Source organism: Plectropomus leopardus, chromosome 1 (genome assembly GCF_008729295.1).
Source record: "Plectropomus leopardus isolate mb chromosome 1, YSFRI_Pleo_2.0, whole genome shotgun sequence".
NCBI lineage: Eukaryota > Metazoa > Chordata > Actinopteri > Perciformes > Serranidae > Plectropomus > Plectropomus leopardus.
In genome coordinates, this window is record NC_056463.1 from 29,137,523 (window position 1) to 29,161,667 (window position 24,145).

At 41.0% G+C, this 24,145-nt stretch overlaps 1 protein-coding gene across 2 annotated transcripts; it reads right to left on the minus strand.

Moving 5' to 3' along the window:
- Positions 1–5,420: 5,420 nt before the first annotated feature.
- pkma (pyruvate kinase M1/2a) lies at positions 5,421–22,892 on the minus strand. 2 transcript variants are annotated; one of them, XM_042516137.1, is made up of 11 exons: positions 22,790–22,892; positions 16,138–16,322; positions 15,644–15,735; positions 12,621–12,752; positions 12,310–12,496; positions 11,929–12,199; positions 11,541–11,691; positions 11,121–11,273; positions 8,314–8,480; positions 6,908–7,089; positions 5,421–6,741 (listed from the first exon to the last, which is right to left on the minus strand). In XM_042516137.1, exons 2-11 carry the CDS (start codon positions 16,292–16,294, stop codon positions 6,635–6,637), a joined length of 1,599 nt encoding a protein of 532 aa, XP_042372071.1. In that variant the 5' UTR covers positions 16,295–16,322; positions 22,790–22,892; the 3' UTR covers positions 5,421–6,634. The 2 variants fall into 2 exon arrangements, with proteins under 2 accessions (XP_042372071.1, XP_042372006.1); XM_042516072.1 differs by lacking the exon at positions 8,314–8,480 and adding an exon at positions 8,900–9,066 and having other exon boundaries at positions 22,790–22,891.
- Between the last annotated feature and the right edge of the window lie 1,253 nt (positions 22,893–24,145).

A 24,145-nucleotide genomic window follows, 5' to 3' on the forward strand; every position in this document is an offset into this window, starting at 1 on the left:
TGCTTTTTTGAGGTGTTTTGTGCTGTTTTTGGGAAATGTCAAATTTTGAGATCTTTGCCATACTATAGCCTTGCTGTTTTTGCTCATGTTTTCAACATCGTAAATTATGGGTTTTTTTTGTTTTTTTTTTAAGGTTTTAATGCTATACGGTGTCTCAGTAAGGTATTTTGTGCTGTTTTCAGGTCTTTTCAGCTGTTTTATGGATATGTCAAATTTTGACATTTTTGCCATACTATAGCCTTGCTGTTTTTTGATAATTTTTTCAACATTGTAAATTCTGGTTTTTTTTGTTTGTTCTTTTTTCATATTTTAATGCTATAGCGTGTCTCAGGAACATATTTTGTCCTGTTTTCAGGTGTTTTCAGCTGTGTTTTGGCAATGTCAAATTTTGACATTTTTGTCATACTATAGCCTTGCTGTCTTTGGTCATTTTGTCGACATGGTAAGTTCTGGTGTATTTTCGTTGTTTTGTAACATTTTAATGCCATGGCGTGTCTGAGCATGATATTTCATGCCTTTTTGAGGTGTTTTCAGCTGTTTTTTGTACATGTCATATTTTGACATTTTTGCCATATTATAGCCTTGCTGTTTTTGGTCATTTTTTCGACATTGTAAATGTAACACCTCACCAGGGAGGCAATCGGTAGGCATCCTAATAAGATGCCCAAGCCACCTCATCTGGCTCTTCTCATCGCGGAGGAGCAGCAGCTCTACTCTGAGCTCCTCCTGGATGATGAAGCTATCACCCTATCTCTAAGGGAGAGCCCAACAACCCCACGGAGGAAGCTCATTTCGGCCGCTTGTACCCACAATCTTGTACTTTTGGTCAATACCCAAAGCTTGTGATCATAGTTGAGGGTAGGAATGAAGATCGACCCGTAAGCCTTTCAGCTCAGCTCCCTCTTCACCACGACAGAGCTGCCTGTTGATCTCTCGCTCCATCCTTCCGTTACTCGTGAACAAGACCCCAAAGTACTAAACCTCCTCCACTTGTGTAAGGATCTCTTCCTTGATCTGGAGAAGGCACTCCACCCTTTTCCAGCTGAGAACCATGGCCTTGGATTTGGAGGTGTGATCCTCATCCTGGCTGCTTCAAACACGGCTGCGAACCGATCCAGTGAGAGCTGAAGGTCACAGCCTGATGAAGCTAACAGGACAACATCATCAGCAAAAAGCAGCAACCCAATCCTAAGGTCACCAAACCGGACCCCCTCAATGCCCTGGCTGCGCCTAGAAATTCTGTCCATAAAAGTTATGAACAGAATCAGTGACAAAGGGCAGCCCTGGTTGAGTCCGACCCTCACTGGACTTACTGCCAGCAATGCGAACCAAGCTCTGGCACCGGTTGTACAGGGAACGGACGGCCTGTATCAGGGGGTCCAATACCCCATACTCCCAGAGAACCCTACACAGGACTCCCCGAGGGACACGGTCGAATGCCTCCTCCAAGTCCACAAAGCACATGTGGACTGGTTGGCCAAACTCTCATGCACCCTCAAGGATCCTGCCAAGGGTCCAGAGCTGGTCCACAGTTCCACAACCAGGACAAAAACTGCATTGCTCCTCCTGGATCGACTATCCAGCAGACCCTCCTCTCCGGTGCCCTGTATAGGCCTTACCAGGGAGGCTGAGGAGTGTGATCCCCCTATAGTTGGAACCCTCCGGTCCCCCTTCTTAAAAAGAGGGATCACCACCCCGGTCTGCCAGTCCAGAGGCACTGTCCCCGATGTCCACGCAATATTGCAGAGTCATGTATACCATGACAGCCCAACAACATCCAGGGCCTTAAGGAACTCTGGGCTGATCTCATCCACCCTCGGGCCCCTGCCAACAAGGAGCTTTTTGACCAACTCAGCAACCTCAGCCCCAGAGATGGGAGAGCCCACTCCCAAGTCCCCAGGCCCTGCTTCCTCACCGTAAGGCGTGTTGGTGGGATTGAGGAGGTCTTTGAAGTTTTCCTTCCACCGATCCACATCATCCCAAGTCAAGGTCAGCAGCGCACCGTCCCCACCATACACAGTATTGACAGAGCACCGATTCCCCCTCCTGAGATGCTGGATGGTGGTCCAGAACCGAAGCTGTCTGGAAGTCATTCTCCCTGGCCTCACAGAACATGCTCTCCCGGAGGTGGGAGATGAAGCTCCATCTGACGGGAGACTCTGCCAGACATTCCCAGGAGACCCCCACAATGCGTTTGGGTCTGACCAGCGTTCTCCCCCACCATCGGAGCCAACTCACCACCAGGTGGTGATCAGTTAACAGCTCCGCCCCTCTCTCCACCCGAGTGTCCAAGACATGCAGCTTCAAGTCCAACAACACGACTACAAAGTCGATCATTGAACTGCTGCCAAGGGTGTCATGATGCCAAGTGCACATATGGTCACCCTTAAACCTGAACATGGTGTTTGTTATGGACAATCTGTGGCAAGCACAGAAGTCCAATAACAAAACACCACTCAGGTTCAGATCGGGGGGGCCATTACTCCCAATCACGCCCCTCTAGGTCTCACTATCATTGCCAATGTGAGCTTTGAAGTCCCCCAGCGGAACAAGGGAATCCCCAGAAAGAGCACTCTCCAGCACCCCCTCTTAGGACTCCAAAAGGGTGGACACTCTGAGCTGCCGTTTGGACCATAGGCACAAACAACAATCAGGATCAGTCCCTCTGCCCAAAGGCAGAGGGAGGCTACCCTCTCGTCCACCGGGGTAAACTCCAACATACAGGCACTGAGCTGGGGGGCAATAAGTATTAATGTCCCTGCCCTGTGTCTCTCCCCTGTGGCAACTCCTGTGGAAGAGAGTCCAACCCCTTTCGAGAAGACTGGTTCTGGAGCCCATGCTATGTGTGGAGGTGAGGCCAACTATATCTAGTAGAAACTTCTCAACCTCGTGGGGGTGCTGAGCTGGTTGCTCTGAACTATTTATTTAACTCATAAGGGGTCTGGTGAGCATTTTGTCTGGTCCCTCGCCTAGGACCTCTTTCCCATAGTTGACCCTTCCAAGGGTATAAAGCCCCTGACAAGTGTGCTCCTAGGATTATTGGGTCACGCAAACCCCTCCACCATGATTAGGTAGTAGCTCACCTAGTCATGCTATGGTCTGACTTTGATTTTGAACAACATACTATAATATTACTTATTCAAGCTATTTTTTAAAGACATGCTATAGTATGACTTTTATTGAGCTGTAGCATGTCGTCAAAAATAGCTTATAAAAGTCAGGCTATAGCATGTCCTCCAAAAGAGAGTAAAAAAGCCATAGAATACCATGTAATCCACAAATACCACAAAAAAGTCATACTATAGCATGTCCTTAAAAATTGCAGAAAAAAGTCTTACTATAGCACGTTGTGAAATAGCGTAAAAAAGTCATGCTATAGCATAATGTCATAAATAGCTTTAAAACGTCATACAAAGGCATGTTCAAGGTAGTGTAAAAGAATTATACTATAACATGTCATACATAATTGAGTAAAAAAGTAATACTATAGCATGTCGTCCAAAAATACCATTCAAGAGTAATACTGAAGCATGTCATTCACAATCGCATAAAAGTGTCCCACTATAAAAGGTTGTCCACAATAGTATAAAAAAGGCATTCTATAGCATGTCTTCCAAGATGGTGTACAAAAGGCATTAGATACCATGTTGTCCAAAATAGCATTTAAAAGTCATACTATAGCATGGCGTCCAAAATGGAGTAGAAAAGTCATATTATAGCGTGTCATGCAAAAGAGCGTGAAAAAGTCATACTATAGCATATAGCACATAGTTATTTTACATGACATGCTGTAGTATGACTTTTTTATGCTTTTTTTTTACCCTTCTGGGTTGCTGGAGGCATTATGTTTTGTGGACCTACAGAAGGCCTACAACCATGCTGCTTAGGGAGTCCTGTAGAGGTTACTGTGGAAATTTGGGTTGCTGAGGTCACTGCTGCGAGCCATTCAACCCCTTTATGACCAAAGTGAGAGCTCTGCCTTCACATACAGTGTTAGGTCAAACACAGTCCCAATTGGTGTTTGCCTCCACCAGGGTTGTCCCTTGTCATTGATCCTGTTGTGTGATATTTTCATGGATACAGGATCTCAAGCCACAGCTGGGGGTAGGAAGGAGTTCGGTTTTGGGACCAGTAAATGCATCTCAGCTTTTTGTAGTTGATGTGGGTCTGTTGGCTTCACCACACTGTGAACTCCAGCACGCGCCATGGTGGTTTTCAGCAAAGTTAGAAGTGGTAAGGATGGACAGCACCTCCAAATCTGAGGCCATGGTTCTCTGCCAGAAAATACTAATTGTCCCCTCAGGGTTGGGAGGGAGTGTCTGCACCCAGTGAAGGAGTTCAAGTATCCCCGGGTCTTGTTCACAGGTGAGGGTAAAAGGGAGCGTGAGATGGATTGATGCAGTGATGTAGCGACCGCCGGACTGTTGCTGAGCCAGACTGTTGCTGAGCCAGAGGGCAAAGATCTTGATTTACTTCCATCTATGTCCCAACCCTCACCTATGGTCATAAACTGTTGGCAGTGACTGAGAGAATGAGATTACAGATGCAAGTGGCCAAAATGAGTTTCCTCCACCACCCACCTCAGGGTCCCCCAGGAAGTGCTGGAAAGGGTTGCTGGGGAGAGGGATGTCTTAAATATTTTGCTCAGCCTGTTGCCCCTGCATCCCCAGATAGGGAAAGGAAATGGATGGATGGATGTCTTTCTATGTTATGACTTTTTATTGACAGTTTTGATGGCATACTATACTTTTTTATGACATTTTGAATGTCACATATATATTATGAACGTTTACATATACTGATATATTGAATACGATTCTTGACTGACTTTTTAACAATGTTCTTAAAGACATTCTATGACTTTTTAAAAAATATATTTAATGACATGCTATACTATGAATTTTTTCTATATTTTCAAAAAGCATACTATATTATGATTTCTTGATGACATTTTTGACGAGAAATTATACCCTGTTGTGATATTTTTAATGACATACTATACTATTACCTTTTTGTGACATTATCAATGGCCGCAAGTCAGAAGTCATAGTACGGTAAGTCATTAAAATGTCCTATCATGATTCATCATAAAAAGCAATAATGATAATAAAATGTTTATGAAAATGTTATATTATTAATGACTTCTGAGTGTTATACATATTTTCATCACAGGGTGGCATCAAAACATTTTGAAGAACGTTCACTTAGTTCATACCTTACATTATGTGTTCTCACCGTAGGATTTTCCCATGTAGGACGGAGGGGGAGCACAGTTATTTTAAAAAGGGACAGTGCAAATTAATAAATACACAAGGTTTAAAAATGCCAGAATTAGTCAGGAGGCTACTTTTCATCTGTAGCCCCTTGGCCAAGATGCTATTAAACAATAAACTTTCAAACAAAACATTCATAGGGCAGAGTTAAAGTAGGTGTGCATCTCTTTTATTGATGAAAATCCAGTCTTTTAGGACAGCTCAATACACCAGCTAAACATTATAATACCCCTTTACATTTAGTTGGTTCTTACACTCTAGCGTTACAATCAAAAGCATGTTAGACACTTGAAGACAGCTACAGCAGGTCACCAACACAAAAGAAGAAAGACAACAGAGGGGCTCTACCCTCACCCACTGAGGATGATGGGACAGGGTGTCATCCCTTCATCAGGTCCCCTGTGAAAAAACCCTAAAAGTGCTCATTCATATCAGTCAACTTTAGTGAACCATACATGATTCATAAGTGCCAACTTAGATATGATTTAAATGCAAATAAATGTAAAGGCTTTATGACACATCTAACAACACAAATACAGTAACTAGCTCAAACACCTTTGAGGTGGACATCCAAAACTAACATTTCTCTATAGTCAGACAAAATATAAGTAGAATTGGATGTCCCAAAACCGAACCTTACCGTTCACAAAAGTCAAGTATAATATCGAATGTAACATTGTCTGGAGGAGATTAGGAGTGCAACACTTAGAGATACACTTAAATACAGTGAAAGCTGGTATTAACGAGAGGACACTTCATACAGACAGCACTACAGAAGGACCTGTTTGGGTGGAGTGGGGGAGCCAAGGCTGCCCTGTAGGAGGAGCCCATTTATTTAAGATGCCACAAGTTTGTTCATTACATCGGCAGAGGAGTGTGATTGGGTAACTGTGACAGTACTCACGGTGCTCTGCTACAATCAGCCTGCCCCCACCTGCCATCTCCACCTAAACAAGAGCCAGTATGCGCATGCACACAGACCAAGATGCATTCATTCTCAGACTGGCTCACCTTTCATAACACAAGTGTTTGAGTGAATAAATACAGCAGTTTCTGGTCAGGGTGTATGAATCTGAGGCCCTGCAGACTGGTTTCATTGAGAGAATTGATGTGAAAGGAATGGAGATATAATGTGGAATTGTAGCCACTACTTCCACCCTAAACAGCTCTTTGGCCATGAAGGACTCTTTATTTTGTAATTTTTTTTTGCATTATTGCCTAAATGATCTTTGTTCAGGTTTTGAGTCTGTCAGCCCGGGCGTTGGATGAGAAGGGCTTTGAGCTGGAGTGGAGTGTGGGGTGGTGAGCTATGAAAGATAGATGAAGGTGGCGAGAGAAAGCAGAGCAGCCGCGTTGGCTGTTCAGGCCACCAGAACCACGCGCATGGTGTTGGTGTAACCAGAGCCTGGGCGCCAGCCAGTCAAAACAATGACAACATCTCCCTCTTTAAAGAAGCCTCGGACCTTGCCTGGAAATTAACACAAAACATTAACCTTGAGATTGCTTTTACATTGTGTTTAGCACAGTGTCTTTAGCCAAAGCTTCACCTCAACAGGTATTATCCTACAAACACTGAACACATGTATAATTGTTCGTCTGGTAAATAGTTGTACAAAATGCAAAAGATGACATACCCATATCCATGGCAAAGTTGACGCGCATGTCAACGTCCTCTGCCCACACGTCGTGGGCGGGCTTGGTGTAGAGGACAGGGAAGATGCCACGGTACAGGTGGGCTTGGCGAGCCGTCTGGGCGTTACGGGTGACAGCAAGGATGGGGGCACGGGGCCTGTACCTGGAGATCAGGTGGGCGGACCTGCACATACACACAGAAACATACAACTTGGTATAAAAGTTTACCTCAAATCATTTACATTTTCAGTATTTTACTTTTAACTAGGCTTGAGCAATATAAAAAAAAATCAATTACTTTTGCCCAAATACCTGAATATCAAGACTGCAAAGATACTGTAGGGTTGACTGTTCGTGCTTTCACTAAATATCGCTGCTTATCATCAGTTATGTGGATACAAAGAATAAGGGGGTAAGTACAAACAAGAACAATCTAATGAGTTCAGAAAATTACATCACTTTACTGTAATTCTGCCAGAAAAAAACACTTACAATGTCCAATATATAAGATAATATCTAGTCTCATATTAAATACTGATATATCAATATATTGGCCAGTACTACTTTAAACTAATGATTGAAAATATATTTGCATATCTAAGATGAAGAAAATCAATGCTAAAATACTAAGTCATACTTAAGTGTGCACAAAATGTGTTTGCTTTAAGTTTTGAAAGCCAGTAAGAGGCTCAGTTACAACTGTAATGCAATATTATTTACATAATGAGTACTGACTGTTCAGACACATTCAAAGACACAATTTAGAGACAGATACTGTATAACACCTTACATTGATTAATATTTTATTACTGCATTATGAGCCAGTAGTATTTGTACTGTACATGTAAATTATCTCCATGCAATTGATTGAGTGTGATTAAAAACTCTGCACCCCACTTCTTATGTGTCCTGGGTGTCCACAGGCTTTAAGTTTTTGCCACTGGTCCAATTAAAACATTCACACTCACACACCTCTTTAGCGTGCATTATAGCAGTGAGAACTCAGGGCTGTCCCTCTATGAAATTAACTCTCTTTGGGACAGAACTGCAGAAGAATTTCCTTGAACAAATTACCCACATTTTATACCACAGTGTGATGATGTTAAAAAGAGTGATGGCAGAGAAGGACAGAAAGTATCCCCATCAAGCACAACTAATAATTTCCAATAGTATTTCCTAATTTGATGATTTCATTTACTACAGGAATCACAACCCCACTGTCACTCACTGTCAATTTGTTTCTATCTCCATTCAGCCTATGTTACATGTCAGACACATTCACATACATACACACAAACACACACACACAGGGGATCTGTAAGAGCACATTACATGTTGGAGGAAGAAACAGGAGCTGTGATGAAACCTTACCTTCAGGATCATTTCACCTCTCTCTTCTCTTTCTTACCTTCCAGTCTTGGTGAGAACAATAATGGCACTAGCGCAGCATTTGAAGGCTGACTCAACAGCACCAACAGCTACAGCCTCTGAGGGGTCTCTGGTCAGCTGAGAGTGTCTCCTCAGCTCCTCAAACAGCTGTCTGTGGAAGGTGGCTGCCTCGGCCTCTCGTGCTATCTGAGCCCAGAGGGACGGTGAGGGAAGGGTGGGGGTGGAAGGGGTTACTCTCAGTCACCCACACTACCACTACTGCACGGCGAGTCATTCACACTACTGGGGGTAACAGGCAAATGCGTAGCTAGACACCTGGTTGAACAAGGTTTGTTGTTGGTTTAATGATTGTTCCTTAAAAGTACTGAAAAACGCAAAAAAAAAAAAACATCAGTCAAAATAGGTAAATTTGTAACATTTAGGCTTTAAGAGGTGTCTAAATTTGTCCAGAGTAAAAATCAACCAGTAGTCTACTGAAGGCATTTGCCAGGCTCTCCCAGTTACTTCTATCGTCAGTCCCTGCCTGGCCCTACTCTCCCTCTCAGACTCCTCATGTACCCATATTATGTCCTTCTCGACCTGCTAGGACCACATAACCTGCCTACCTTCCAGAGCCAGTGAGCACAATGATTGCAGAGGCTAAGCTCTTAAAAGAGGCCTCAACAGCACCAATTGCAATGGCCTCAGCAGGGTCTTTGCAGTGCGGCGTGGAGCGACGCAGGTCCTCAAACACCTGTCGGTGGAACATGGCTGCCTCGGCTTCTCGAGCAATCTGGCACAAGTGGGGGCAAGATGCATCAAGCAAAGGCATTCCCACACCAGGCGCACAAAAAGATGAAAAATGGGTGGACAAAAGCAGAAAGGACAGGAACAAGGGACACATAGAGGGACAATGTTAGAGACGCACAGAATTTAAAGTAAAAAACAGAAGAGTAGGATAGCAGGGACAGTAAGTAGAAGAGTTTAGGTGTGCAGTTGGTGGGGGAAACAGGGGAACATCAGTGTTAAAACATATCAGAAAGACAAAATTTTACCACACCCATTTACATGAGGTATTAGAATATAAAATAGTGCAAAAAAACCCAGCTAATCTGTAATGGAGGCAAATGCACTTCTAAGATAACCTTTTTAAAGACTATTTACTCTGCAAATTATAATTTTGATTTTTTAATTAAAAAAATCAACATGACGAAGGAAAATAAAAATACAATAAATCTATAAGTTAGCTGGGAGTTGAAAAAGAGAGTTGTCACACACTGCACACAACTGTAAAGGAACTTAAAAACAGTCAGGAGGAACAAAGAAGAAAAGTATCAGAAAGATTGAAGTAAATGAGAAGAAGATGATGCCCGATACCAAAAGTGGCTTGAAAGCACAGTTAGTTCTCATGATGTTGTAAGAATGTAAGTCTTCTAAATAGAAGTGCAGTTTTAGATCAGAGGAAGTTGTTGTTTACTTTGGATTGTGCCCAAAAAACTTAAAGCTTAAAGGCAGCATATGCAAAGGCAGAAGCTGCAGTGCTGCTGTGTCACTTCTGCATCTGCGTAACAGTGCGAGGACAGACTGTTGCAGAGAACAACGGAGGTTAGCCAAGACAGGCCCGAACAACAGAGGGCAGGCAAGACAGCATTAAGTGCATTATCCATCCATGCAAGTGATTTTGATGCAAGAATTCATCTTAAAATCTAATTACTAAGAGTATTGGGTCTTACACTTTAAAAATGTGTTGAACTTGTGTCTGTCCCTGACTGACATTACAAAAAACACAAATGCAGGAACAACAGATACACACTTTAGGCAATTTTCTTAATCTGTTCACCCAAATTAAGGTTTATAAAATACAGAAAAGCACAAGTTATACCAGTAAATGTATGCCTTAATTTACACTCTTTATGTGCACATTTATTTATTTTTTTTTTTTTATTTCTGAGCTTGGCATCATTCAAAGCTGCTGTTCCTACTCCCTCTTCACCAGCCTTATTGTTATTTAAGAACACAAGTATATGTATGCATGTAATCATGGGTGACTTATACATGCAGTGAAAATCCTTTCAGACAAAAATTGTGTGGACTTGTTTGGGGATGCAATGGTAAATCAAGAAATGGTGAAGAAGGGCGGCAGCATGGTGAATTTTTCGATGAAGAGGAGCAGACACCAGGCAACAATCATTTCCTTTAGTTTGGGTGGACGTCCATATGTGCCATGAAGTAAATACATGTTTTACTGTGTTCTAATTGTATGATAAAAAAAACACTGTTACATTTATCCCAACTGAATGGAAATGATGCAAATCCAGCCATTTATAACATCTGCACAGCTGGAACTAATATCCAACAGATGCACAGAGGATTGTGTTAACTCTGTGCACCATTATTATATCATTATCTTTGACTGACTGAAACTGATCCAGTTTTTAATGATGACTAATCATTCATTGATTCTTAATTAGCAAACTTAAAAGGAAGTGAATATCAGGGACATAAATGGATGGATAAATGAATAAATGAGAGGTTATTCCAGTTGGCCTAACAAACCTGCCGACATCTTTTAGCAGCTGTTTGGCAAAGTGGAAAAAAGATGCTGCCTCATTGGACAACTGAATGAACAGTCAGAGATGTGTTCAAGAGAACACAAAAATTTGGAAATGACAAAGAGTATTAGAGCATGCTTAATTAAGTGACTGACGAATCATGCAGGATCATTACTTAATCACAATCACAACTAATTTGCCCAATCAATAATCTTTTCTTTTTAAAATGATAAGTCTTAACGCATTGATTTTGCTAAATAATTCTCTTGTTTATACTGAATATACATGAACTCACCATGTGCTGTGTGCGCACTGCCTCCAGAGGATAATCTCCCTTGGCAGTCTCTCCACTCAGCATAATGCAGTCGGCTCCGTCCAGCACGGCGTTGGCTACGTCGCTGCCCTCAGCACGGGTGGGTCTGGGTTTCTTGATCATGCTCTCCAACATCTGAATGGTGTTAATGTGAGGTGTTTGAGGGTAACATAAACATATCTCAAAATAACAGCATTTCGTGTGTTAAAAACAATATTAACGCTAACATTATGTTTTAGTAAGAATTAAGTGAGACTGCCATCCTTCTCATTCAAGTGTAGATATTGTCACATTTAAGCTACCCAGTACAGCCAGTTATCTGCCAGTCTTTATTAAATAAACTACAGCTCCTGGGAGAAAAATAACTGAAGAAATGCAGCATGTCCTTTGCTTTTATCTAACCTGAGTGGCACATGTGATCGGCTTGCCAGCTCTGTTGCAGCGGCCGATCATCATCTTCTGGGCTAGGAAGACTTTTTCTGTGGGGATCTCAATTCCCAGGTCGCCACGGGCAACCATGATACCATCGCTGGCCTCCATGATCTCATCAAATCTGACAGAAGACAGAAAATAATCATTTAAATCATACATAAAAACTGTAAATTTTGATAGGATGTTGAAAGTTTTCATGCCATGTCAAAGGGGTGGGTTTGTAAAACACAGCTACCAGGGGACTAAATAAAATAAGATAAATGACCAATTAATCCCTGCAATAAACATATCATGATGTAAGCAAAAGATCTGAATAACTTGACCCCAAAAACAAATAAAATACTTTATCCACACAAACCTGCGTACACCCTCGTGGTTCTCGAGCTTGCTGATGATCTTAATATCTTTGCCTTTCTCTCCCAGCACTGCCCGGACAGCTTGTACATCTGCTGCTTTGCGGATGAAGGAGGCAAAGACCATGTCGACTCCGTGCTGCACACCAAACTGCAGGTCCGAGATGTCCTTTTCTGAAACAGCAGGCAGGTCAACAGCAGCACCGGGGAGGTTCACTCCCTTCTTGCTGCCCAGGGTGCCACCGTTCTCAATCTCACACATGAGGAAATCGGAACCTGGAGACAAGAAAATTCTAATGAGCCGAAGGCTTATATTGGGTATTAATACATAGTATGTTATTTTTTTTACGAGAGATTTTATATAATTTTGCCACTCCTTCACTCACCAATCTCCTTGACCTGCAGGGATATAAGTCCGTCATCAATGTAGATCTTGCTCCCAATTTCCACCACGTGGACAATGTTCTTGTAGTCGAGCCAGAGGATCTCCTCACTGCAATTCTCCTGATGAGAATCGTCCAAGGTTATCTTGATCATGTTGCCCTTCTTCAGCTCCACTTCAGCTGTGCCGCTCTGTCAAATCATGAACAGACATTATTTTACTTTCTGTTTGGCTTGTTTTCCTGTAAAATGCTCTTGATTGTCAATAACACCTAATGAAGCCATGTTAAAGACTGCTGGGCAATGATGAACTCACTCCCTGGATGAGGCCAGTCCTGATCTCTGGGCCCTTGGTGTCCAGGGCAATGCCGATAGGCCTGTATTGGATACTGCCGGGCTCAAAGCTCTCACATGCCTCACGCACATTCTTGATGGTCTCTGCATGGTACTACAGAAAGGAAGAGACATACAAAACATTGAAATATTACAGAGGAAACAAGCAAGACACTGAAATGCACTGTTATCAACTTTTATCACACCTTTGACCTCTAACATATCTTTCTGACCAATCTTCTTGTGCACAAACCAACTGGCAGAGGCACTGGTATGAGACATGTCAACAGGCAAAAAAAATCAGGACAAGGCAATTGAAGGATAAGGTGCGTCTGATAACTCTCACAGTCATAAGCATGTGTCATACTGTCAGCATCACTGTAGGATTATACATTTATTTGCACGACCCTAACTTACATACAAAGTGTCACTAAGGAATGTGGGAACACCCTGACAAATAACTTTAGAGCCTTTAATTACGTCTTGATAAATGAAACATTACTGAACAGGACCTATGAGATTACATATCATACAGTATCATTAAACAGATACAGAATGTTGTTTGTGTCCTTGAGGATTTCAATGTCTTTTGCCTCAAGTGTGTACGTATGTAGTAAGTCAGCTGAAGAAAGTTCAGTGTTTCTCTGGAGGAAATTCCTCAGTGAAGCTGGTGTTGAACAGGAGACACAGTAAAAACCAACAATCTAAATCATATCACAATTAGAAGTGTAAACAGACTTGCGTAAAATTATTACTCATGTGCCATGCTATTGTTCACACCATCCAAAGAATCTGGTGGCCGACCTTGACCCTTAAAAATGTTTTGAGAAACAATGGAAGATAACTTTAGAAAACAAAGCTCTGTCACATTACAGTTGCAGCCATATTGGCCTATTAGTACACACACCACAGTGCCTGTGGCGTTGAATATAGCTCTCTGCCGCAGATGGCTTAAACCGCCAACCTTGGTAACCAGAGCTCTCAGTAATAACTTAAGTGGCAGGTAATCACATTGGCTGCCTTTCATACTGGCAACACACTGAGCTTACAAAACAGTGATTGCACAGTGACCAAAGGAAAGCCGAGAGTATCTCACCGAGTGCAAAAAAACAAACCATATCCAAGATCACACCTAAAGCAAGTTAACATTTAAAACTGCAGTTAGGATTTAGTCTCACATACTCCAGCACTGGAGCTACAGGGTGTTTTACTGACCATTGTGCTACAGCATTTCAGTCAGACAGAGGTGACGTAGACAGTGTAATGTTTGCAGTGAATTTACAGCAGGTGACTACATGTATGAGTATAGGTCAGGGTCCATAAAGTTGTAATTTATTTGCTTCACAATACAAAGTGAAACTCGAGTTAATGTTCAGCTTGTTCTCATTTCATTTGACATTATTAATACTGGTCTTAAGGAATATGACTTTCTACATTTGTAACATAATCAACTTTCCACTTCCCACTTTGGTTTATTAAAGTGGACTGACCTTGGTGTTGGTTTGCATACACACACACACAATTACAGAGTCTAGGCGTGCTGCCTGCTGAAGAGATAAAGGGCAGGGCAGGGCCAGGAAGCGGCAGATGACATATTTATAAAGCCCCAAGCCAACAAAGCTCTGATTTCTTTAACTATTCGCCAAATCTAAACTCACCTTCGACCTTGCTGACACAAAAAGGCCCACAGAAGAATTTTAGGGGGCAGTTAAATGTTTGTGAAATGACATCAAGGTTGGCATTTATGTGTCACATCTGTTAGTGCAGTGAAATTCCAATTTTGGATTTAAAAGCTTAAAAAAAAAAAAAAAAAAAACATTTTCAATCTAGGTTTAAACATGATCGAGCATCTTTAAGTCTTTTAATCTCCAGTTTCATCATACAGGAAACAGTTATGATGTCAAATGACAAGTGAGTAAATAACACTATGAAATAGTTAACATGAATTTAAAGAGCCCCACTTTGCATATGTGGATGATTCTCTATTCATTTTATTCTATGATCTGTTAATAGACATGATGACCATCCAGACAGGATTGTCTAACTTATACCTACAGGAGCCTGGAGGGCAGAGTCACGTTGTCAGCAAGATTTAGCCCATGTAGACTGACTACATGATTCTGTATACCAGCTGGTGACAGCCAGCGAGTCTCTTCCTCCTCTGGCTTCAAAAACTTTGGTGTGTTTAGTGATATTTGGTGAATGTTTACTGTTGTACCATAGTGTTTCTTTTTACCTTTATTTTCTCAGGTAAAATTAAATAAAAAAAAGTCATTTGTGCCTCCCCTTTTTGTCTTACCTTGAGCTGGACTGAAGATAAAAGCAACTCATCTGATGGTGCTTTCTTAAGTTTGCCTGATTAATGAACTCATTCATAGATCTGATTTGTCTTTTTCAATGGCGAATTCTTTTGTTTGACTTTTTTTAAGATAAAACAGTTATTGTCAAGAGGCATTGGCTTTAATTTGTTAACTTTAGGTTGACTTGGCTCACATCTTATTGTGCACACATAACCATCACAGGGCTTTCAGATGAGATCTGGATGCTGGTAAAGGCCACTTTATTCATCTGTCCTCCAATAGATCTTAAAAGTATTAAGTTGTATCACTTTGACTTGAACTTGATTGGCTAGCCCAGACTTTAATCTTAATCAAGTTAGCAGCACTACTATTTTTTCCCCATTCATGCTGGCTGCTGGCTTTGTCTTTCCTTAAGTACCAAGGTGACTGCAGTTCACAATGAATTACGTGCGTGTTCGCTGCGAGCATTGTTGAAATTGTCCTCTGCTTTCACCAGTTATTTTATGAAATAAGTTGCCAACACAAAAGAAAATGCAAGACTGATGCAAAGATCAACAAACCAATCAATACCATTCTGTGATAAAGCACAGAGCCATGTTTGACAGAAATTATCAGCTCAGTTTAAACGTGACTTTAAACAATATGACTGGTTAGCTTTAACTGCCCAAATAATTTACACTGTAGAAAGAATTGTGCAAAGACCCACCTCATGTGAACCATGGGAGAAGTTCAAGCGAGCAATATTCATTCCAGACTTAATCATCTCCTTCAGCATGTCCACAGAACGGGAGGCTGGCCCTGCAGGCAGTTATTGAAGGGAAACAATTTAGACACAGCATAACTTTTTTTTAAACGTTTTGTTATTTATTTTCCTGGTATTTCAGTAAATGCATGTCCAGATTGACTTCATTCAGAAGACATGCTAGTTTTAGTTAGGAAAAACTAATTTTGTTGTAATGATAAATACATTTAAATCAGGTTTTATTTATGAGTTTATGTAATAAAGTGTGAGTAAATGCAGGTTTAAATGTAAATATGCAAAAAAAACCTGCCTGTTACCAAAGATGATAACTGTAATAAACAATTGTGATCTCAGAACTGAAAATAATAATTGTGACTATTAAAGTAGCTGGTAGGGTGCAGCCATGGTATCTATCTAGCAGCAATCATATAATCTCAGCAACTAAAATGTTGACCAACCAATGGTGCAGATGATGCCAGTGTTGCGTGCGGTGGTGGGCTCGGAGTCAATGTCCAGCAGGCACATGTGTTCCAGGAAGGTGTCGGCCATGGCAGCGTTCAGCTGCTGTGTCTGGATGAAGGCAGAGCCCATGTCTGAAGATTTTGACTGAGGCATGGCAATCACTGGTGCAACTGGAGAAGTCCTGCAGAAAAGATAAATGGAGACACAGTTAATATAGAGTAGTAAAGGCACTGTGTCCAACCTGCTGGGTGTCCTTAACAACACATTATACCTAACCCTTCTGTGCCTCATGACAGTGATGTCAAAAGAAAGGTGTATGTCTCAGTGGGAATAAATTAAAAATGCTGATTTCTGATGGTCAGGGACTTCAGGGACTAAAAACTGTTATTTGTCACCCCCAGCATCTATTTTTGAATAATGTCAGTCACCAAGACTAAGGACAATAAAGATCAGGGTTATGAAATTGCCACTGCAATTCTGTTTAAATAAAGGGGCATTGTGAATAACTTTACACAATGCTATCTTTTCTTGAGCTACTATCTGCCTTTCAGGTTACACAACCAACAGTTTATACAACGTGTGCTTATGACAACAGAGGAAAAAAACAGTAGTTTATAATTTGATAACAGATACATGAATGTTGATCTGAAAGGAACATGTTAAAGCTTATACATCTGCCCTGCAGCCATACTCCACACAGAGTATGATAGTATAGCTTATGGAGCTGCTATACCAAATTGTACATTTTGTTCCTATCACTTCTCTCTTAGTCACCCATGGCAACCACACCATCACGAAGAGCAGCTACAGGGCTGGGATTGCCAGGCTTTCATCACTCCTTTCAAATCAGAAAAGGGAAATAATTCTGTTCACTGTACACTGTAACACAGACGAATTATAACATAATATGCCCCTTGCATAAGACACTTCCTTTTTTTGGGCTTCCTTGAGCTCTGACAGAATAATGAGAGGTAAGATCATAAAGGCAAGTTTCAACACATAGGCCAACACAGAGGGAGTATTTAATAAGGACGTGGCATGGACGTTCTATTGTCACGAGGAATGTTGCTTCTTCTTTGGCTCTAGTTGTAGTGGTTACATAACTACAGCCCAACTGACAGGCTGAAAGTGTTGGTCTAGCAGTCAATCTGGTGCTATGATAACAAGTAAAAACAAACCTGTTCAATCTATGGCTTCACAAATTGGCCCTTTTTCAATTTTCTGCAGAAACTGTGATCTAAAACCAGTAGGTTTATCTGCTTAAAGTCATTCAATTACTTAAGGTGAAGGCCTTGCTGGACAAAATGTTGCTTACATAAATACTAATAGCATGAAAATACAGTGTCTTGATTATCTACATTTTTTGTCCCCAAGTGCAACTGAATCTGCACACTATCCACCTTTTGTCCTTTTCATAATCAATATTTCCCCTCAATACAATGCGATGTGAGGATACTGTGCACAATACGCTCTATGATCATACATTTTAAACTTAAATAGCACTTTTCAAGACAAGGATAAAAAGCTGACTTAAATTTAAGTTTAATAAAGCAAGACTACAATGATGAAAGCAAGACTACAATGATGAAAAAAGAACGTAAAGCGCTCATAAAATAAAGGAAATGTATAAGAGATGTAAATAGAGTTCAGTGGAGATACCAATATTCATATGCAAATTTTCTCTTAATTGCTTTAAAAATACAATGACTCCCTACCAGGCACCTAATCAGGCCACAATCCAAAGCAACCAGTGGACAGATTGAGTTCAAATTAAATTTAAATCATACATTGAAGTGTATCAAAAAAGAACACTAACTGGTCGCTTCTTTGGCAGACCATCAGAATAGCTAGCCCTTAACTCCCTCCACACAGACTCAAGACTTGTCCTGAACTACTGACCCCTGAGAAGGAAGCCCTAGAGGACACATGTTGGACAATGAATATCAGTTAAAACAAAAAAAGAACAATTTGCCATCAATCTATTTCACATCAGCCACTAAAGGTACCAAGGATGATTCTGTCTCAATATCACAACGTGAATATTTAGTTCCATCTATACCAGAAGCGGTTGCAAGGGCTGATGCATTTGTAAAGGAGAGCTGGAAAATAGGCATAGGATGGCAAATTTTTGATGGCTGCAAGTATGAGTGGTGACACTGCAACTAAAGACGTGTTCATGGCGGCCACGAGGACTCTCAGAGGAAAATCTGTTGCATCAAACGGTTACACGTGGTCTAACCTCCTCTTACTCATCATATCCTCTGTACAAAAGCATCATGGTGGGGGATTCCAGGCAGAGCCACTATACCAACAAGCTCATCTAAAAGGGGCTGCTGGCTGATGATGTAACATGCAGCGGGGCAGACCCAGTGCTGTACGTGAGCACAGTCACATCCCACTACTGCAACACACACACACACACACACACACACACACACACACACACACACACACACACACACACACACACACACACAAGCATGAATAGGCTGGGGCCAGACATTCGAGTGGACTGAACCACCGGGAAAGACTGCAGAGGGGAAAAATAGAACCAAGATCTAGCACGCTGTAGAAGGAGTAAAAACCTACTGATGATGGTGCCCAATGTTATCCATTAAAAATACTAGATATGGTGGTGTGATGCATATTTTTACTTTTTACCACTTGGTGCCAAAATAACTTATGAAAGGCACTTGACTAAACAATTATATTGGAAGAAAGAAATAGACACCATTCAGAGATGCTAATGGCAGCCATTTGGTGATATGTCTTTAGTCTGTTACTGGAGCGTGAGCAGTGTGGTTATTGCACTTTAATGTAATTCAACAGATGATGCAACACTGACAGTTGACATTGCAAAACTAAAAGGGGGAGCAGATTTGTCTTAGAGGGTAAGTTTTAGACTGAGTTTCAGGTAGCTTCCCTTTTACAAGCCCTTTTTGCTACTTGACCCCATAGTCACACTACAAGTCAGATGTATGTCCAAGAAGTAGCTAGGCTACTTTCTGGACACACAGACTGTCTGCCTTACTCTCATGGGCTTAAATTTCATTAGCTAACAAGTCACTGGCTGTATCTTCCAAGTCATAGCTTGTCAGTTCAATAAGAGGTCAGGCAACTCAACCTAAAATACTGTCTGTATCCTCAGGTGAGATGTTATTTTTGGAAACTATCAGAGGGAACATGACATGTGCACTTATAACTTAAAACTATAACGTATAACTTTTGCAAATCAGGTAGAAACTATTCTTCCCCAGATGCAGTAATGTCTTGGTCTTTATGATCCAGCTTCTGGTTCACTACAGCGATGGCTGGCTGACAGACAATAATTGACAATAGCGTGCCTGACCCCAGGACAGTAAGTGAGCAGCCACCACAAGCAAACAGCAGCCATAGTAACCCTGACACAGATGTCGGGCTAACTTTAGAGCTGGCTGCTTGTAATCCCATCCAATCCTCTCCTAACACTTGAAACATACTCTCTCCTTGTAACATGCCCTCAGCTCAGTCATTATCTTTTCCTGTCTTTCTAAACAATTCCGTATCACTTATCTGTGAAACATACCAGAGCGATCACCAGCAGTCATCACCGCATTGCTGTCAGGATGACATGACATTTACAATCATCTACTATGAATGTGACGTAACATTGGGCGAATCTAAGCTGGCACAGAGACAGTAGACGGTTTCTATCAGTCACACTCACTCAACCAAGACACCATTTGCAGGTTACAGTACATACCCCCAGTAGATCTTTCTGTTCCTCCTGGGGACAAACAGGGATGTTACAACCAAAGTCCTCCACAACAAGCCCAGTGCGCTGGAGCTTCCAGTGCCAGCTGTCCAACCACTCCCTGCAACAGCAGTCCAAGCAGAACTGAACGCTGCAGTGCGCGTGCAGACACATGACACTTTTAGGTGCTCAAGAGTAAATCCCTTCAACAAGGATAAAGGATATAGACAGTGCCTGCTGTGGCCGGGCAATCGCCATGACCGGACACATAAGATGGACATGAGACTTCCAACACGACACACCAGAGCAGTGTCACACCAATGTAGCTACCAACCTAGGTCATACAACGCCCCGGGCCTAAAAACAGAGTCCCAGCTAATAATAACACATAGCATACAGGGTCTGTTTGTAGAAATCTAATACTAGTATGTACGATGGTATTTACACTATGTAGGCCAGGAAACAAGGCCTGTCAACTCCACAACAACCCTAAGATGGGGTACTTAATAGGTTTAAAATCATGTATGGCACAGAATGTTGTGCATATTCAATCTATTTCATATATACATGCTCAATTAACTGGCAATATTTTTAACCCAAGCACCTTACATCAGATTCAGTGCAGAGTCAGAGTTTTGTCAGTGCAGTTTAGTGTGTCTGCAGTGGCAAAGATATATCCATAATTGGTAGTCTTCCACCCCATGGCTTCACGTAGCATTAGTCAGCAAACATGAAGCTATGGTTAAAGGGGGCTGCATGGGACCATGCCAGCTGCAAAAGGTTTGCACAGACCACCAGCTCAGCTGCACCTGAACATCCTGATCACAACAACAGGTCAAGGACACTTCAATGCAGACCAGAAAATAAAAGTTTTGCCATCAATTTACTGCAGTCAAATTTACTTCAAGCTAAAGTGTCTCTTAAAATAGAGAAAACATCATCATTCACAGCTAAAATTTAGCAACTGAACATTTGTAAACTCATAGCTCATGACTGCGGATAAAGAAGTTAAAGAAAAAAATCTATTGACTCATGGGAGTAAAGGAATTTGTTAAGTAACTGTGATTTACTGAGATATATTCACGACAACTGTGACCTAAGACCACAGACAAATGCTATAAATTCAACAACCTAGATTGAAATGAGGGGTAAATACACTCCCACTTCCTTTTCTTGAGCTGCTCACTTCAACAGAATTTCAAGTCAAAAAAAGAAGAACCAATTAGACTTGTTATTTCTTTTGTGAATAAGTCAAAACCAAAAAAATCTGTTTTACACTGTTTTACAAAAGTTGAAAAGCCTTTAATAAATGGTCTTGATGCCTATGCATTTCAACATACTTTCTTTATCAGGGCATGTAAAAACAACTGGCACTGCCACAGCCCTTATAAAGAATGTATGTTGAAATGCATAGGTATAAAGCCCATGCATTATAGGCTTTTCTTTTTGTAAAACAGTGTGCCTTTACATTTTTTTGCTTTGACTTATTTACAAAACAAATGGTCATTTTGTTGTTGATCCAAAAGAGCACCTGTTTTTGAAATCTTCACATGTGAAGTAGCACCCCTAAACCAAACTTTTTTAAAAAAAAATAAGGATTCCAAGTCACTTGGCATTATAACCTGTCTGCTCCCCTTGGATAAAGACAGGGACAGAAAGGACACAGTGATGACACTGTCTCCAAATCTTTGTTACACACCAACAATTATTTCTCACAAAATAACACTGCACAAGCAGGCTATACCAGAGACCTTTTGTATATCATTTCTATGTCACAGTAGACATATTTACCAAAGTTTAAGACATTACAATTTAAATTAACCTTTAGACAGAGCCCTGAGTTGGTCAAAGACAACACAGCTCAACCTTTCAAATAGAGACCTAAAAACAATAACTACTACACAGTGAGAGTCAGACCTGCCTCTCTGGCCCATGTTTCCAGTGACAACAAGGCCTGTTACATGAGGCACCACTGCAGCAGGCTACTGCAGTGAAGCTGCTACAGCAATGTCCCGTTTTCAAACGACATAAATCACAGGATGTTAATTTTCTACAACATAAATACTGAGGTTCAAAATTATTTAAATGTTTCTGAGAAAATGAGACAAGATAAACGGGTGTATACGAAGGACGAACGTCATAAATGTAGATAATGACTAGTCGCCATTAGAAGGAAAACGACAATAACACGCGATTTTTAAACATTTATAGGGGTTTTAGCTTTGGTGCACGTTTGTCCCTTGTTAAAACCTATCACTATTTCTTATTATACTACTTCAATACACTGCAGACGATGCGCTAGAGGTCACGTTCTCATCCTGCGTCACATTTTCCTGGTCTCGGGACATCACAGAGGCTGGCCAATGGGAGGCCGAAAACACGGAGCCGCCACACCCACTACAGGAGGCAACAGGAAGCGATTATTCACCGTTTAACACTTCACGCAGCACATATAATTTCGGTTTTTAAATGTATTAACTGTGTTTCGCGATAAAACGGGAACACAAAGTGCCAATAACTTAGTTAGAGAAAGCCCTGTTCGGTGCACGGAGAAATTCCCTCAGTTTATCCATCTATTAACTGCATTTTAAAATCACACCGTTGTTGGACGTATACCAACTAGTTCTGCAGGACTACAATTGCTTATTTAAGACGAACACATACGCCCAGGCGTATTTAACATTTTTAAATGTGATTTAAAAAAAAACAGGCTAGATAGTGGAGAGTGGAAACAGCCACTAGTTATCGACTCCACAGACTTACCAGCTCGCAGGACAAGGCTACAAATAACGGTATAATGAAACACAGAACAAGGTATAAACGGTTTTGTAACAACACAATTGTCCCACAAGGTATCAAGTAGCTTCACGAGATCGATAAGCGACTAAACTGCAGTCCACGTTGAGGACACCCACCTTATCTCGTTGTACTGCTGGGACCGATGTAACTGCCGTCACACTGTGCACTGGCTCAAGGTGATCTAGTAGTCCCTCACTCTGCGGAACTACTTTCTAGTGATGCTGAGACATATCCATCCGAGAGAACAAAGATACATAGGAAAATAATCCAACGTCGGAGCACATTTATGCCGACTGCACTCATCACAGACTACTCAAATGTGTGGTTTGTTTTAGCAACAATCATTTGGAAACTCAGGAAATTGTAAAAACTAAAAACGATGCGGAATGATACGCAGACACGCGGTGGAAGTGCTTGGTTAACTTCGGGAGCCAATCAGAGAGCATGACTGCATCAGCAGAGCATGGAGTCGGACATGTGACTGTGAATGGTATGCTGTAGTTCCCTGAGAAAATGCAGCTTGGTAACTGGTTATTAAATATATTATGTTTGTCAAGTAGCACTTTAAGGGATTAAATTCAGTAAGTCGTAAACTTGTCAGAATGTTTTTGGATGCATTAACCTCTGGATGTGCATATCATCGGCTGCCAAAACAGTTCATGGGGGGCATCATCAAACATTATGCAATACGGTAACTGCATACGGTACCAAAGTATTGTTGATTCCCTTCTATTTATTTATTTATATTTAACAATAATACCATAATTATAGGCCCACTGTTTATTGGCCCAAATGTATCAGCGGTAGCAGTCACTCAGTGAGGGCAGGAGTGATGAATCATGGGCCCTTGTGATGTGCCTTGTAGTGTTTGAGGCAATACCTCCATCTAGTGTTGTAAGAGTAATACAACGGTTTTAGTTTTTTCCCCCCATTGATATGCATTTAGGTAGGGTCAATATTTCGTGAAGTTATTTCATATTGACTATTGGGAAGCACATGTTTTTTAATAATAAAAAATGCAATATATTTAATTGGCTTTACGCTCAACAACTACACACATAATTGCATATTTTAAGTACACAACCAAGATTAATATACTTAGACACCATTAAGAAAAAATGTTAACACATCTACCACTAGCAGTACTATAATAATGGTAATAATAATAATAATAATAATAGCTTGAATTTATTTGCCTTACATAGTAGAGGAAACAAAACTAAAAATATACAAAAACAAACAAATACAAAATACAAATCTATACTATACTGTACTGTACTGTACCGTACTGTACTGACATTTACTGTACTGTACTGTACTGTACTATACTATACTATACTATACGTTATGTTCTTTTAATACCATTTGAAATAATTTAAACTATTTTGTTTCCACAGAACACAAGAAACCAGAGAGACTTTGTTTGAGGTACACAGAACATTGCTTTACCTTTTTTGACATAATCAGTGTAA

What these genes read in the sequence shown, in the direction of transcription:
- pkma (XM_042516137.1), bottom strand. Translation starts at nt 16,294, where the DNA reads ATGCCTCAGTCAAAATCTTCAGACATGGGCTCTGCCTTCATCCAGACA. An exon ending in GGACTGGCCTCATCCAGGGA is followed by an intron (nt 12,497 to 12,620) that starts GTGAGTTCATCA and finishes ATGATTTGACAG; the next exon opens with AGCGGCACAGCTGAAGTGGA. An exon ending in CCTGCAGGTCAAGGAGATTG is followed by an intron (nt 12,200 to 12,309) that starts GTGAGTGAAGGA and finishes TCTTGTCTCCAG; the next exon opens with GTTCCGATTTCCTCATGTGT.